At 40.7% G+C, this 17,085-nt stretch overlaps 1 protein-coding gene across 1 annotated transcript; it reads left to right on the top strand.

Annotated features, from left to right (window-relative positions):
- Window positions 1-399: 399 nt before the first annotated feature.
- On the top strand, window positions 400-7,673 carry LOC147798109 (uncharacterized). The gene has a single exon (XM_087141511.1). It carries the CDS (start codon window positions 1,473-1,475, stop codon window positions 2,517-2,519), a length of 1,047 nt encoding a protein of 348 aa, XP_086997637.1. The 5' UTR covers window positions 400-1,472; the 3' UTR covers window positions 2,520-7,673.
- The last annotated feature ends 9,412 nt before the right edge of the window (window positions 7,674-17,085 follow it).

Below are 17,085 nucleotides of genomic sequence, written 5' to 3'. Positions count from 1 at the left end.
CTATTCAATCGTTGGATGACTTGATTATCCGTCTATGCCTTGGGATAACGATGAACCTATCGTGTATGGGGACTTGGAACCGGTTAACAGCAATTACCAAAATTAAAATTCACGCCTCATTGAGTATGTTAGCAGGCCCGATCATCAAAGGAGTATTCTTCTCTTCACCAACATGACTAGAATCTGATCAAAGCAGACTTTTCGACTGGGAGAATTGTGGCACCTAATCCAGGCCTATTGGGCATGATATCATTGCCCTGTCTTAATTAAACTCTCACTCTTTGCCCTACCGACTTCCAAGCTCAATTCCCGTTTGGAATATTCTTGGCGTGCTTCTAATTCTCATCTTTCGTTTTGTCATGCCAGGTGTTTGCTCATCATCAACAGTTCTCATGGGTCTCGCCGTAGCATTTCAATTTTGTGATTTCGCCCCGCCACGCGTTACTTATTAGTCTCTGCGTCAGTCTGTTGACGTATCTGTGATTGAAGATGAAAATCTTCTGAGTAGTAGTTAATGCACCGATGTGGATATAAACAACACAGGCAACGTAACATCGTTTCGAGGAATTGTATTTCTCTCAACTGACACGATCTACTCGTTCTAAATCATCGTTCTCTCGACCTGAACTCGGCTATCGTATTTTCTGCGTTGCATATTAACAAGACCACGTCCCCAAATTAATGCTTGACAGTCCTAGCAGGTAGTGAGATATTGCAGGATCGTCTTTCAATTCACGCCTGTTTCGCTCGACCAAACTTCAGAGAACCGTTACTTTTCATGGCAGTAAAAAGCTGGCCTATGACTGCACGCCGTGCAACGAGCAAAATATATAGAGATAACAAAACGGAATTGGAACAGGACCCACACATAATTTGAAACGAAACCGCTCTGCCGGGACCGCGCAATTATGATGATTGCGCGCGCTGTTCATTTCCCTCAGCACTATGTGCCGCTGTAATGGCATACACGTATGCCTGCCGGTAGACCGCAGTACCATTAACCTATATCAGTTTTCCTGTAGGCTCCACGTGTGTGCCACTCGTCTGCAACTGCTGTGAGTGATTTCAAGTGGTCGAATTCATACCGGCCGTGGTTATCGGTGAATTCCTGGTTTGTGAATAGCTGAATTGTCGTGTGTATCTTCGGTGTCCATGCAGCATGGCCGTGCAGATCTCTGGTTCCTGCCTCACGAGTTCATGGAGGAATAAAACAGGCTGAATCGAGAGCGACTGTTGACGAGCGCCGCAACGCACAGCAGGTATTCATCAGAGCTGTTTATTAAGACGATGTTATCGAGGCAATCAACCTTGAGTGCGATATATTGCTGACTCCGTGGCTGCCGTCATTAGGCCGTCGACTCCCGTGATGTAATTTGTTTTTGAGACAGGAATCGTTTCTATCGCTACTGACGCGGAGTCTTTTGTGCACGCCCTGGTGTCAAACGGGGAGTGCGCGGTGCATCAGTTTCATCATGGCGGCTGGGCTCAGCAAGCTGCTGCGACAAAGCAACCGCGCACCACCTAGCGCCCGACGGAAGAGGCACTCATTTAGCCGCGTCAGGAAGCTCCGTATCGGCAACCAGGAGAGTACGAACTCCCCGGAGAACTCTGTCACAGGTCCCATCAGCAGTGGTGTTGGAGGGGGTGGTGGAATGGGCGGCGGCGGGGATAGTGGTGAAGGAGGGGGAGGAGAAGCAGGGGTGGGGAGCGGTGCACGGTCGAGGGTCGTCGCGCACAAGGAACCCGACATACGGCGGGAGATTAACACCGTGCGCTTTAGCGATGACTCCTACAGCCCCTCGGAACACCACGGAGTGACGCTGCCTGGCATGATTCCGGCAGACACCCCGGCGCCCCCGGCCTCTGTCAAAGCCAAGACTGCGCCAATACTGAAGCAACAAGCGGGCGCGAGCACGTCAAAATTCAAGCCGGCCGGGCAGGACATTTCGTCTTCGGCTCTCGAGGACATCCCCCAACCGACCAAAAAGTACGTGTCTAACGTGCGCACGCGGCGGGTAATGAAGGAGTTCGAGGCTACCAACCGAATCAGCCAATCCGAGGACCCCATGTTCGAGGTCAGTCTGGTGTCCGATAACCTCTACGAATGGTGTATAAAGCTACTGAAGGTGGACCCCCTGTCGCAGCTTCACAGCGACATGAAGGCGACGAACACTACCTCAATCGAATTCAACATGACGTTCCCGGACAACTTCCCCTTCGCCCCTCCTTTTGTCCGCGTGACAGCACCCCGCATCGAGAACGGCTACGTCCTGGACGGCGGCGCCATTTGCATGGAACTGTTGACCCCCCAGGGCTGGTCCAGCTCGTACACCACTGAGGCCGTAATCCTGCAGCTGGGGGCCACCCTGGTGGCTGGCCACGCCCGCATCTCGCAGAGCAAGAAGAAGCTGTTCGGCGAGATACCGTTCAATAAGCAGGAGGCTCTTGAGAGCTTCAACAACATAGTGGAGACCCACAAGCGCTACGGTTGGCTTGATCCACCTGGGGAGTTCAGCTGATCACACTTGATGATTACACAAAACTTCTTCATTGGAAACACGATGTCAGAGAAGACAGTGCAGTTTACAAAGTCTGCACCATTCACGGCGCTCTCAAGTGCAGTGCCTAAATATTTTCTCGACTGAAATGAGTCGATCAGAACAACGTGGTGTTTTCAGGCTGTGAGAATTGTAACTTCCACGTTGAAGGTACCAGTCCAACATTTACTTTCGGATACTGTCATTGACATCTGGTGAATACTATCTGACAGACTGGTGAAAGACTGATGTCACACATCTGCAACGCAGAAAATCTTGCTTACCAAACTGATGTGCTAAGTAAAGAGTGGCAATGAGCCTTTCACAAGTAAAACCAAAACCGCACTTTTTTGGCTGGCCTCTGTTTTTGCTAATATTTTCTGCATTGGGTAAATTTCCTTAAAATGGGCCATGTCCAAATTACTTGTTTGCGGTAATTTTGAAGTACACACTACTGTTTTGGGAAATGACCATAACCCTTACCGCGTGCGTAATTTCAAACTGCAGATAAATGCAGAAAAGACCTTGGAAGCTGGACATTATCCTCCAAACGTGCGCTAAATCCACATCGGACCTGCCGTGGCATCGGAGTGCCTTTATGACCACCAATGTCTGAAAATGTGCCTAGTGATTAAGTAGGGGAAAAGTTAAGTTGCATCATGGAGTTAAGTTCAACAAAAGTTCCCCAATCTGAAATTTGTAAAATCCCACTTTTTTTTTTTTTTTTTTTGGGTTTTGGATATGTGTAAAATGATTATGTATAAGACAGTGTGTTTATTCAGTAGGTAGGAGTTTGCACTGCGTCGTCTTTCGTTTTTCTTGTCGGTGAAGGCATTGAGGCGCGGGTTTGGTAAACTCGTACCAACAACGTTGCTTTCTAGTTGAGTACCTTTGAGAATTGTAAATTTGAATTTAAAAACAATATGTACGGCTCATATTTTGTTGTTCCACCAACCAACAAACCGATATTTTCTCACCTTTTTTCAGTTTAATCTCTAATCGTTGTGAAGGTTTGGTGAAGGTTTGCGCTTTATGACTGCCTGTGATCGTGCGCAACAATGAAACCAAACGGGGAAAAAACAGAAACTCGACATGCCTATTTGGAGGAAACCTGACAAATTTCATTTAAAAATTTCCTCTCAGAAGGACTTCAGCGTTTCATGTTCTGTACGTCTATTACGAGCTACTCACAGCGAGCGTTTAAAGACACAATAATGGACATTTGTACGAAAAGAGCTCAAATAAAGACAATAAGCCACTTGCATGTTAAATTTGAATAAAATCTGGTACACTGTGTTATCTGATTGCACAGAAATGTAACAGTGTGAATTCCTCAGACCAAAGACACTGTTGCTATACCTTATGATTCGGGGCAAGCTTTTGCATAGCGGCCACCATCTCTGGAATGGGCTGGCTCCTTTGTGCCGTTCTTATCCATTGAGAACAGTATATTGTTGCAAGGCGTCTCTTATGTAACTAAGCAAAAGCTTGCCCCCGAATCATGAGGTATAGCAACAGTGGTTTAGTATGGAGAATTCAAATTGTTATGTTTACGTGAATTTTAAAACTCAGTGTATCAGATTTTATTCAAATTTAACTCGCAAATGGCTTATTCCCGATACCATGGTAAAGATATCGTTGGTCATTTACAGTGATCCCAACCAATGGCTGTAAACATTGTGGTAACTATTGTGTGGAGCCATTGCTCTGCGACAGTTGCTCCTATAGAAAACCCAACGCAACACTTTCTCCCATGAAAGGAGGCTATCGCAAATGTCCACAGACTAAATAAAACGCTATATCTGTGGTGGCACCGCACACATTCTTCAGCTTAACGTGCGCGTGTATTCGGGAAATCAGGGCACTCTATTGGTCAAAGAGGCATGTAACGCGCGCGCATTACCTGTGCACGAGCTGCGTACCACTGCAGTTATGGCTTCTAATTCACACTGTCGAATTACACCAAACTGAGTGTCTTTTCCGAGGCCCAGGGAGCACCATTCGATTAATTGTTGGTTTTCCACTCATATTCAACTGCCTCAATATCATCGGCTAAAAAGTTAAAGTGTCTTCGTAACACCTGTTCACAGCTGTTGTGACTTGGCTTGATATAAACAGTGGTTTCAGTCAGTATCTGCATTTAGCTTTCATCTGCCCCTTTGTGATCGTAGGCCCTTTATATATGTTATGTTGGGTTTTTTTCCTCTCGTATCAAGCGTGGTCAACTAATTATGATAATGTATCTTGCATTAACGCAGTGGCTACACTTAATTTTATACGATCCGAGCATGTGTGGACTTTGCTCTATCGTGCTTTTGTGAAATTGTTAGCTGACTTTTCGTTTCATTAGCCAGCAATATTCCGCACGCAGCTAAAAAAAGGAAAAGCTCTAAATTGAATTGTGTAAGTTCAAGTGTTTCATTGAATAAAATCAGTTAAAATGAAATGTATGCGTCGTTAATGATTTGGCATTTGGAGCTGATGAATCATTTTATTGGGAATTGAATCGCATTTTTAACCCAAATATCTTTGCGCAGGTCGCGTAGACTAAATGGTTTGATACAACGATAAAAAGCAGCAAGTCGATTTTTAGTGTTGTATGTTATAATTCCAAATTCACAAGTGTCTTTTTTTCCTTTTATTCCACAAAAAGCCAAAATCAAACCCATGTCATGTGAAATTTCTCTCCAGGCGTGTACATATTTAAAAGAAGAAAATTGGTGGCAGCCATCTATTGTTTAATGATCAAAGCATTTGTTTAACAAGCATACAAATTCTGTCCTTCAGACATGTTGCACTAGCGTGTTGTGATAATACAGAGTTGAAGCCAGACATTAAAATCCTAGGGCCATACCTAAGATGAATAAGGTTTTGGTTTTCATAAGCCGAATGCACTACTGTGACAATACTTACTCTACCCTAATTATAATAATTGTGTTTGCTTTTCTCTCACTAATATTAATTTTAAGTGCTACCCGGCGCTGTCTCCCTTCCTACAACGAAAGGAAACGCCGATGAGTTAACGGTTCTAAGAGAAGAATGACAACAGGGCGCTCCATAATGCGAGCCCTAATGTCTCGTTGACATTAGTTGCACTTAATGTATGTCGGTAGATAATATCAACGAAGAGCTGATAAAGGCATGCACAAGTCCATTAAAACCTGGCCCCTAGCACTGTGTTCAAATTATCTCACAAGAAGGCACCTTTATAAAGTAACCGTACTGCGGGCCAGCGATTTATGAATCACTATTAAGAAACACAACTATGCAGATGTAGTGTGGACTATGTTCACAGGGGAGTTAACATCACTTTTTCTGCTCGATATCTGATTGCCATAAAACAAAATGATCTGTCAGCTCATTGAAATGTCACCATCGAGATGACTGGCATGCAGTGTGTTTGAAAAATTCCCTCTTTAGAAATTCCCTTAAAATCGTAAAAGAATCGAAAAAGCATTCCACACGCCCATTCCCGTCCCTCCCGAGCCCACACTCAATTTAACGATCGTGATTCTTGACAATATTCATCGATTCTCTCGGAGTTGACATCCTCTAATAGCCTTTCGTATGGATTTCTATTGAATAATTTTGCTGGGCATACTTTATATGTTTTGCTGATGAACGAACAGCGAAGCTACTCAACAAAACCTTTTCATACACCTGCTTCATGTCTGCGCGGCTCGGGGATACACAAGCATTTACTTTTAAAACTTGCCACTCTTTCAAATCATTCAAAAGCAGTGGCTTAAATCCTTTTGCCAGAAGTGGGGTTTTGTCGAGGGGTTGTCTTGCCAGGCCATGGAAATCTTGCACCAGAACGGTATATTTATGACTTTTTTTACGTCTTCTCTATTTTGAGTACTTTTAAATACATGTTGGTTATTGGGAAGTCCGAAAAATAATTCAAATCCGCCTTAATTTTTTTCTCACTGCGAAAAAAGTGGAGAGGGGGGCTCACTCAATAGCCAACCCCCTCCCTTGGTCATAAAGTGGAGGGGAGATACATGTATACCCCATCCCCTGGTATTTACGCCCATGATCAAAAGACAGACCCTTGCACGGGAGATCTTTTCAGAGTGTTATCGTTGTAAACTGTATCGCTGAGCACGTCGTACTGTTTGCAGTTTTCTGTTCAAAAAGAGTAGCTTTTCCAAAACGTTTAATAAGTTCAAATTTAGTTCATCAAATGGAAATTGGCTTAAGTTCAATAAAGCACATCGAAACATCCAATCTGTTTGACCGCAACGTAGCAATTGTGCTTAAAAACGCTCAATTTTGCCATGCACGTGGACCCAAACTCGGCCTCGACTATTTTTGTGCATGCATTTGTGTACTAAGACGACCAGATTACATGTATTCCACAAAACTGCTCGTCGGTGTTTTGTTTGTGTAGGAATGGATACAAATCAGGCTTAGCCAATTAAAAAGTTGCATTAACACAAGTGAAGTGATTTGCAGTTGTCTATCATTGCATTTACGTTGATTTGCCCATGGAACTTGGTGTGTCACAAGAGACTTCATTTCTGTCGTTCTGTTACCAGACTTTTTTCCACCGCACAAAAATGGCTCGGCAAACCTAGCGAAGCCAGCACAAATGACGGGGTTCAGTTGGGACAAATAAAGACTCAAAGACTTGCAAAAATGTAGTTTGGTGCATTTGAGTTTGCTTTGTACTCGAAGATGAAGTGGAAATTACTTGTCATTCCCGAATGGACATACATGTATTGCACGTACTTATTTCTTCTCTTTTTTTTTCAAGAACCCAAAAATTTTGAAGTGGAAGACATTGCAAGTGCAGTGACTGTTATGTTTGTGTATAAACTGTATAAACATTCTCAGCACCTTCGAAGTAAAGCGTACTCAACATTTCGTGGGAGAGGATGGGAAAGGACCCCCCCCCAATTTCGTCCCTATTCTCCATCATAACCTCGCCATGGTGTATGATAGGCTGAGGTAACTTTTTATTACCTACTTTTTATACAACACAGGCGAGGTGTATTTGATTATTGAACTTTATTGCATGAGGTTAAACGGGTATTTGATCTGCGAGTCGTTAAGATCCAAAAAACAAACAAATACCCTAATGGTTAATTATTCAATAAAAAAATTTTTATTGTTTTTCTGTTTTCTTCATTACATCGGTGTTTTTGATGGTGTGTTTTTGCTTTTGCGTTTTCGGTGTTCTTTATTATCATTCCTAAGCAAACCGTTCCCCGAAAAAAGTGAGCAAAATGTCACCAGACTTGCTCAGTTCACTGATATCGCCACGGGTGTTACAGAAAACAACAGTTGGGGTGCTTGAAAGACATGCAGTATTGACGTCACTTACTTTGCAACACCTAATTAAGATTTTCCATATGACGGTAAGGTAAGGGAATTGGTGAAAACCACTTCAACGGCTGCCTCACTGGCAATTAGTGATTGTAAAAGCAAGACCGTTCTTCCAGAGAAAACAGTTTTCTAGTGAGCATCGTTTTGAAAGATTACACTAAAAGTGCAAAACTTGAAGAAAATATTCCCACGCTTTTTAAGAACCGATAACACAAAATACGTAACCAAACTGAAATTGGTGCATCTTTGGAGAATCACCAATACTTAACTCCACAAAACAAAAGAATTCCCTTAAATTAAAGCATAATGTATTACATTATTTTTTAGCGATTGCATGCCGATTCGGCACCTTTTCGGTGAAAATTCCCCATCCATAACCTGATTATGCCAGACATGTTACAACTGTTGACTGCATTTTATGCAATTCAGCTAGTTTTATAATTTCTTGCCAAACTAGCACTTAAAATATGTACTTTAGTGAAGTGATATTTTGTTGGATGTCGTAATTATTGCTTTAGGGGTAAATAAGAGATTTAGACAATATTGAATCTGTGGCATACAATACCCATGTCACAGGCAACTTTTGTCAAAATGAAAACTTGTGTAAAAATAAAGATCTTCGTGCAGGCTCCGCTTTTGGTGAAAATTGTTGAATATTGTTATGGATGTCAAGTTACGTGTACTATTATTCTCACAGCCGAAAGGAATGGAAATTCTTATTTAGCGTACAGTGCTGTTTTCACTAGACTTCTTTGGTACGCTTGTATTTGGGGGGAATACCCTTTGTAAAGATGGTAGGTTCTCTTGGTTCAAACATAGGGCCTGCAGTTAACCATTGTAACGTGAATGGGGAAACATTTTTGTTATCTACATCGAAACGTGAATGGGGAAAACCTTTTGTTATCTACAATAAGGATGTTGGAGAAAAAAGTGTGAAGTAACTTTGCATTCTTTGTGTTTCTACAAATTCTATTTGTTAAAAGCACAACACTGCTGGTATTTATTTTTTTATTCAGGCTTCCAGCAGCTCTTAGAGTATTCTCTCGAATAAACGTCACGACTCAAATTAGGGAGAATTATGGGGAATTAATTAGCTAATCATCAATTAAAATAATGGAGCTTTCAGGACAACGAGCAATTAGTGCCTAATAATTGATGGGCACAAGAGACTGGCTTCGTAAATATTCAATGAAAACCACTTCATGTATTGCTCTCCAAATTAAAAGAAATTCGTTTAACGAAAATCAGTTTTATCAACAAACGTTTCCGCCTTGACCATTAATAGTTAGCAAATTTTGTCGTCTGCGTATTAAAATAAAGGTTTAAATGCTTCTTTAGAGCGTGGCATATTAACAAGACTGCAGACGATATGTGCATATAGAATCTCCGCGGGGGAAAAAACAGCCAAACTGACCAAGCACATATGGTTGTAGAATCCACCATGCATGTTTTCCAGTTAACTACATCTCAGTATAAAAATGGTATTAAGGAAAGCTTATTTATTGTTATAACAACACTTCATCTCCAAGAACCCCTTGATCAAGGAGAACAGTACACAATTATTTTGCTGAACTTTATCTTTTTCACATTTCAATTTTTAAGCCTCTCTTATAAAATACTGCCTTAAACGCATCCTCTGTTTTGGTCCAGTTCCCAGAGGCAGACAACAATGGTGAGAAAAAAGGCAATGAAAGAGTAACCGTGGCAACAGGCTGGATACGTAACTATGATATTATAATACGCGCGTGGCATATCAATATTCAACAGGCGTCACTGTGGTGTGCTGGAGATATATCGCCCGTGTGAGTGTTAGCATTACATTACCTAGCATTACATTACTATAGACTTCTCTACAGTAATTCGGAAGCGACCAAGTGATTAACCTGCAATTAGCTTCGTCTAATTAGAAGCAGTTTTCAAATTTGTGCCGACCTCTTTATCAGCTTCAGGTAAAAGTGAGCCTCGTGTGAGATTACGCACGAATTACAGATAAACATGAACGAACTGGAATATTCTCAAGCAGTCATCAGAGGCGTTCAATCGATCACAACTGAAATTTTGTGCATGCACTCGTCTTGAAATCTTAACTTAAAACCATTCTTGGTCGGTGACTTCAACATAAAAACCGTATCAAACAACTAAACACAATCTTGCCATCACTTTGTAAACTTGTAAAATCCTAAACATCAATGTCCAATAGTTACAGACTGTCAAAACAGTGAAAACAGTCAAATTTGTCAAAACATGTTTACGAACTGATGGCAAGAAAGTGCTTAAAAGCTGCAAACAGTTTTTACAGTGCACACATTGCTTGTCGTCTGTTTTCGCGTGCCCAAGATGAATAAAGCATGCTTTTAACCTTCAATTGTATTACTTTACAGTTGCAGTTATAGTACTTGTCAAAGATGTACTATAATTTTTTTAAACAAATCTGAACAAATATAACTGGAGGTAAGAGCGTTTGGCTACTCCCAACTAGACATTCGAATTTATAGCTGCCACGTCAAATATGACACATTGTTGGTAATATTATTATACCAACCTCGGTAATTTACATGAAACTCAGACACGGGCATATATAATATTAACCATTAAAATACAAGCGTCAAAATGACGCACAACTAGTGTTTGCCTGTCCAATATTTGCTGTAGAAGATTGAGTGTAGAAACAACTCCTATGTGCGGCAGCGTGAATGCTTTTGTTCGATAGTTTAATGTCATTTCGCGTCGATATTGGAAATGACGTCTTGGCCCTTTTTTTCGTACCGTCTGCTACTTGTGAAAGCTGATAATGTCCACATGTAGTATGCTGTGTGGTGTTTTGGCATATTCTATAGGCCTACCCATCAGTCACAAACGCAGCTCCCTTCATGTATTTGAGATGTTTGAAAATAAATGAATTATGCAGTTATTCTTTAAATGGGGAGGGGGAGTATTTGCTACATTGAAACAAACTCAAAAGATGGAATGGACATTATAATTTAAAATGCGGAAATGTTGACTCCAATGCTTTACTTAAAAGTTGCCACAGGCCCCTAAAGCTGTAGTTTTTCAGATTAAATCTGATCCACTTGTGGCTGTTGAACGGAGCCGTTGTGAAGAGATTTAAGCTGATATATGGCGACCGGTAAGTGCGGGAAGAAGCCTCTGGGCGTGACAACTTGTCAGCACTAATACACGTTTTCCAGTTATGTTGATTCACGGACAAAATGGAGTGGTTTACAATATCAGTCGTTTTCTTAGTGACTCAAGTAGCTGTGCATGTACATAGCATTTTTAATACATAAATCGACGTATTGATAAATGGCAAAAGAGAACCGACATATGCGCCTTTTTCGTTCTTTTTAGTGTTTTTCTTTTTTTCTTATATTTTTTTCTTTCTACAAATACAGCGTAGGCCCCTATACATTTTGGACACCGCATGCATCTCAACGTGGTGTGGTGTGAAAATTTTCCTTTTCAAGTGAGCATTCAGATTCCTCAACTTCATACAATGCAAATGAAATTCGCTTCCACTTAGTATCATTGCAAAAATCCAATACTGTCTTGCTTCCCTTTGCAAATCGTGAATACATGAATCTTCGGACGTGAGTTTCTGTGCGTGTTGTTTTTTTTTTTTTTGGTTTTGTTTTGTTTTGGTTTTTTTTCTAACATTCACTCCTAAAATATCCTGCGGAAAGGCACGGGAAATGTGGGTGTCGGGTTTGCACAAATACGGTCAGCTATTGATTATTCTATTTAACGTGTACGGCCTCAGTTCTGCTTATTTTGAAATTGTTGTCTTTTTAAAGTAATATCAATTTCTTTCCATCGAGGAATTGCATGAATGGTGGGATACGCGTGTACAGTCCAAACTGGCACTTCGCAGTTCTTACAATAAAAACACTTTCTTGAAAATAATGGACAACCCCTTTTACCCGTAAAACTGGTTAAGATTTACATTTTTTCCCATAGGTGAATTTTGAATAGATTTTACCTACAGGCCATGCGTCCCAAGTGTACATGCAGCTGAGCATTTTGCGCACAACGTTTTTGCATAGTTCAACTTTTAAATCAACAAGAAAATCAACGGGAAAAGTCCGAAGAATTCTGGTCACGTTTCGATGCTCAAGCAGCCGGCCATAAAACGCAGTGTTTAGGTCGAGTTACCAATACAGAGTTTGGGTCTAAGCCCTTTGCCGATGTGATTGAGTCAATGAGCCACTTGGGGATTAAATTGCGACTCACGTCCGAGCTCTGGACTCAAGCCAACTGTTTTGCTCATAAACCTGAAAATTGGAAAAAGCTAAAAGAAACAAATATTAAACAGCAAAAATACAAAATAGGCCCCACATCGCCCTTGCCAGTGCTATACAGTGACCGGGAATAAAAGTAAAGGCAAAACAGGCGTTTTTCATTGGTTGCATTTGAAACTACAGTTTATCACACTGGCCCTAAAAAACTGACAACCTTCATGATCAATCACATTTGACAGGATGGAAAATACCCTAATATTAAACATAGCTATCTGCGAATGAAACTTACATATGGGGAAAGCATGACTATTAGAGGCACAGATTAATGAAACAACACAGGAGAGAGTGGATAAGGCTACATTGTGTGGGCGGGCCGGTAGAACTTGTTGAATCTATCGTTTCGTCGAACAGCGAATGGCACTGGATTGGAGTGAACGCGTGGTGCGTTCGTTTTGTTGTGTGTAATAGAACTGGTATAGTGATGGTGGCCGAATGGTCAAACACTCAGATCTTTGTAGTCAGAAATTCTCAATGTTGTACCCTGGCTCTTTTTTCATAAATGTGAATTGTTGCATCGGATAGTGCCAGACTACATGTATTTGATGATTGGCTTGCCTTCAAAGCCTCACTTTATTTCTCCACAAGAACACTAAGGCATGTTTAACCACAGAAATTATTCACTAGATGAGAGAAGTACTTATTTATCATGAAATTAATCTTATTCTTATCGATTCTACTCTCAGCTTCTCGTAATTAAAGTAAACTTCGCTTTCAACTTGAAATGGCCGACTCGTGAATAACGTCACTACGATCACTGGAACCATGAAATCAAGACAGTACATGGAAACAATCGTGTTTTCTTGTCAACACAAGTCCACTTAATCGATTTATTTTGTTCGTGCAGGTGTTTTTGTTGAGAACTACTTTGTATTGAGAAGAGCCTTCTGTTACGAGGCACAATATAGTATATTTTGCTGGGATATTGAATCGGCTCCGTGGGCTGTGTCAAATGCCACACCGATGGCTGTCTTTATGACTCGTCCAGTATTCGGTATTATAGGCAAAATTCAATCTAACTTCGTCCACGAGATACGTCTGGGAACGGAATCTTGTGTAGATTCTAGTCAGCCAATATTGACATTTCACAGACAGTGATCGTAATTGGATTCTGCTGGCAGACTTCACTTCCAAATAATGTTCGCGAACTATCTGTTTTCTATTTAAAGACAAATCGTACCACATGACCAGCATGCATATTGGATGCCTTATTAGTAATGATGATAACAAATAATGTCGGCCATGCCTAGAGAATCTGTCAACTGTGGTTATTTTGTACAACAGCTGGCTCATATAGCTTCCAGCAATATGAGGTGGCCTCGAAATGTGCATTGATCGCCTGGCGGATTTGTCCATGAATTCTGCTCTGTTATTATGGGCAGGATGATGTTTTTGTGTAGTCATTGTTATATCAATACAGACCCTGAAAGTTGACCCCTGATGGCTCGCTTCCAGAACCCTCAGTTAGGAAAATAACTTGCAAAGATTTTAGAATTTGTACTGTGTTTTCGTGCAGTTACTTCTTTTTCCCACGCAGAAATGGGGCTTTGGAAAAATATTTTCTAGTATATCAGTTTATAGGAACTGATAAATCACCCACCTCAAAGATAAATATCCTGCCAAAAATTGACCCATCACTTGCGAAAATCTAAAATACACGAAGAACAGTGCAATGCGGCAGTCTCATATATTCGCAGATGAACATTTATTGTTAGCAATTTTTTAGTCTGTCGGTAAAAGCCAAACTAAAAACAGATCGTTTTATAACCTCGTTATCACGAAAGCACGGGGAGTGAAAACAAAGGTGCATGAACAAGGAGACCTAGGTACGATATCGCCGGACGTGAAAGGTCGTTGTAGAAATTCGTGTTTTACCGATCTCCAGTTGACTTTTCCTAAAAAATTACTTGAGGAAGACAAAGATAAAACTCGAACATGAGTGTTTAATAAGGGGGTTCAGTTAGGAATTAGGTTTCCAAATATAATCGAACGTGATAGGACGGCCCAATGTAATTAAAATCCCCATGGGCGGACCTTCAGGCTCTATTATCTGAAGAGGCCTTTTTTGTCACTCATTTCGCAGTTTCCTGTGTTTTCCCTTTTCAGTCTTAATTCGTGAAGCTATAGCGAACAATATGGAATATCAACCAGACTGTTAACAATTAATGCTTCACGGAAATTTGCGAAGAAAAAACATCCTTGTTTCTGTACAGGCCTGACGGTGGGTTTTTTTCGGTATAAAAGGAAGGGAATAAATATCAACACTTGTGACATGAAAACGAATCGAAAATACCAATTTTTATTTAAGTTTCAAACTTAAATAGCCCTACTTTTTTTATTCATATAACATGTATGCGATTTAGTGGAAGTTAAAAATAGCAACGATATTTCTTTCGTTACCAGATTTTTGCGTTAGTGTCATGCACGCAAATGTCACAGGTGCTGAGCACATTCGGTGCTAACACTCATTTTTTAATGAAAAGAACCATCAATCATCTTGCTTTAATGTCAGCTGATTGGACATTTATATCCTTACTAACCTTATTAACTCTGGTTCAATGTCTATGCACTCTCCATATAATATCATCCAATTCAAATTGCTTGTGTTACATTAATCGCAAAATATCGGAGATAGCAGCTGCCAAATGACAGTTTTTTGTGATATGTTTTATTAAAATAAGAATAAAATATATGACATAGTGAAACACAGATTTTGACAACCAGTACTTCCATCAACTCCCACGGTTCCCTTAGGAGAAAAAAACAACAAAGAAACATTTAAGTGGTGACCCACTGAATTCGATGAGAGTTGGAAAACTGTAAGTCAGATTTAAAGTCAGAAGATTTACTGTCCACAGAATTTGTTTTACTGACGACAAAACAAACAATAAAACATTAGCATGAGCGATACAGTTTCCCTTGTAAACGCGACAAGTGGATCACGCACTCACATCTGAGACCAAACTGAACTTCCCCCGTAGTATATATATTTAAATTCACAATAGGAATAAATTAATTCATTGCCGTCTACATTTCATTTGAAAAAAAAGTTGGAACTCTATTGAAAAACGCATCAACTTCCACCGCACAATGAAATAAGAGTACGGTTGCGGAGGGATAACTTGCAGATTTTCGCCTTTTCTGTGTGTATTCCGATTAAATTCATGCCTCCTGTGTTTAATTGGATGGTTACCGAGACACAAGCAGATGTACAGTTCGGGTATGCTGGTACAGCACTGTCACTGAATTGAAAAGAATTTTGAAATTTTGAAGAAAAAAAACAACCAATGAAATGAAAATATCTTTTAAAATTGGCACCCTCGTCTAGTGTCATATTCGGGAAAAATTTCCATTCCTCAAGACTTAAAACTGGAAAACTACATGTACAATAATTTGCCATAGTATAAGGAGAAATCGTAAATTCACGTTTTATTCCACGTATAGACAAATTTATCCATATTTCTAGTCAGTTGATTATGAAGGCATTAAATTGAAACCAAACGCATCCGTCAGACCAGTCGATATTAACAGTAGAAAGTCACTGAGATCAAAGAGCTGACTGCAGAAAATTTAAAAAATAAAAGATCTTTTAACAAACCAGTTCATTGCGGACTTTCACCTTGGTGAAAATTAGATTTAAACCATTCTGAACTCAGATTAGAGAGCTTACTGAGCTGTAAACCAATGGGAAAACTCGAAAATGTAAAACAAATCTGATTTTTTGTTGGAACCTGCATATGGCTATTTAATTTGGCTTTCAACCTGTGAGCGAATATAGTTATGCGTGGCCGTTAGCTTGTCCTAGAAAATACTATGAGGTTTTTCTTTTACAAAATTGAAGGAATGACTGAAGATAAAACTAACCCAAAAAACCCAAGCCCTGCAAACAATGGACATTGATATCATGATGGTATTTCAACTTCCATTTTTGTTTTTTTTTTCTTCGATTAAGATGTCCCTTTGGTTATCCGGGCTGGAAATTTGTTAGCCTGTTCCATATACATGTACTTGTTTACGACAGTATATTTGAATGCCATGTTTATACGGTCGTTTTGATAAAGTGTTCCTTTTTCTCGCAAGGATGAAAAGCTTAGCATCCAAACACTCCCTAGCTGCCTCCGTTGTGAGGGAAAAAGGTTGCACGGGATGCCACACATCATTCATAACGCGCTAAGCAAACTTCGCTGAGAACCTCTTGACGCTCGAGCTGCAAACAAACCCTCATACCCCGGGCTGCTATCTGTCTCCTCGCCCTCGTGATCAATCGCCCACGTGACCGGCTCCCGCAAATAGACCGCAGCGTCGTTGCCATGGGGAACGATTTGGAGCGGAGCAGACCGCATCGCCACTCCATTCCATCTAGGCTAGGCTTCATTTATATGCAGTTTCTTTTTAATCCACCATAACCGTTCTCAGACATTTGGGTGTTTTTCCAGGGAAATGTTTTCGCCAATTTAGGTATTACCAGTTAGCGGTGTCTGTAAATTTTGTACATGCTATGAACCACACAGTATTCTTTTTTTTAATTTGATAACTGAGTAACCTACGCTCCCCAAACGGCATGGGAAAGTGGTGGGAAAGATTTTCATATCAGGAGCTTAATGATCAAACCTGGAGGAGTGCGCTACCGCTGTTGAAATAAGTCGGTGATATGAGTATCGTCCAACATACTGAACGGCACATAGTAGAGACGGAAAGCATTGGTGGGGTCTAGTCTGGCAGACCCTACACGAACAATACCTGGTGTGATATTTCATTTCAGTTCCAGCGTCTGCATCCTGTTGGCCCAATATGTCTAAGCTTCATATATCAGCCGTGTGCCGTGGGAGTGCTTAATTCGTGCACGCGTATGTCACGGAGACCGGCTCATTCGATGGAAACATCTGCTATGTATAGTACCAAAAAAGATGAAAAGGAACAGTAAA

The sequence above is a fragment of the Acanthaster planci genome, linkage group LG09 (genome assembly GCF_054643075.1).
Source record: "Acanthaster planci isolate LZ-2023a linkage group LG09, COTS_SCS, whole genome shotgun sequence".
NCBI classification, from domain to species: domain Eukaryota; kingdom Metazoa; phylum Echinodermata; class Asteroidea; order Valvatida; family Acanthasteridae; genus Acanthaster; species Acanthaster planci.
The sequence above is the reverse complement of the archived record's forward strand: the minus strand, read 5'-3'. Positions and strand labels throughout refer to the sequence as shown.

Coding starts and splice junctions, on each gene's coding strand:
- LOC147798109 (XM_087141511.1), top strand. CDS start 1,473: ATGGCGGCTGGGCTCAGCAAGCTGCTGCGACAAAGCAACCGCGCACCA.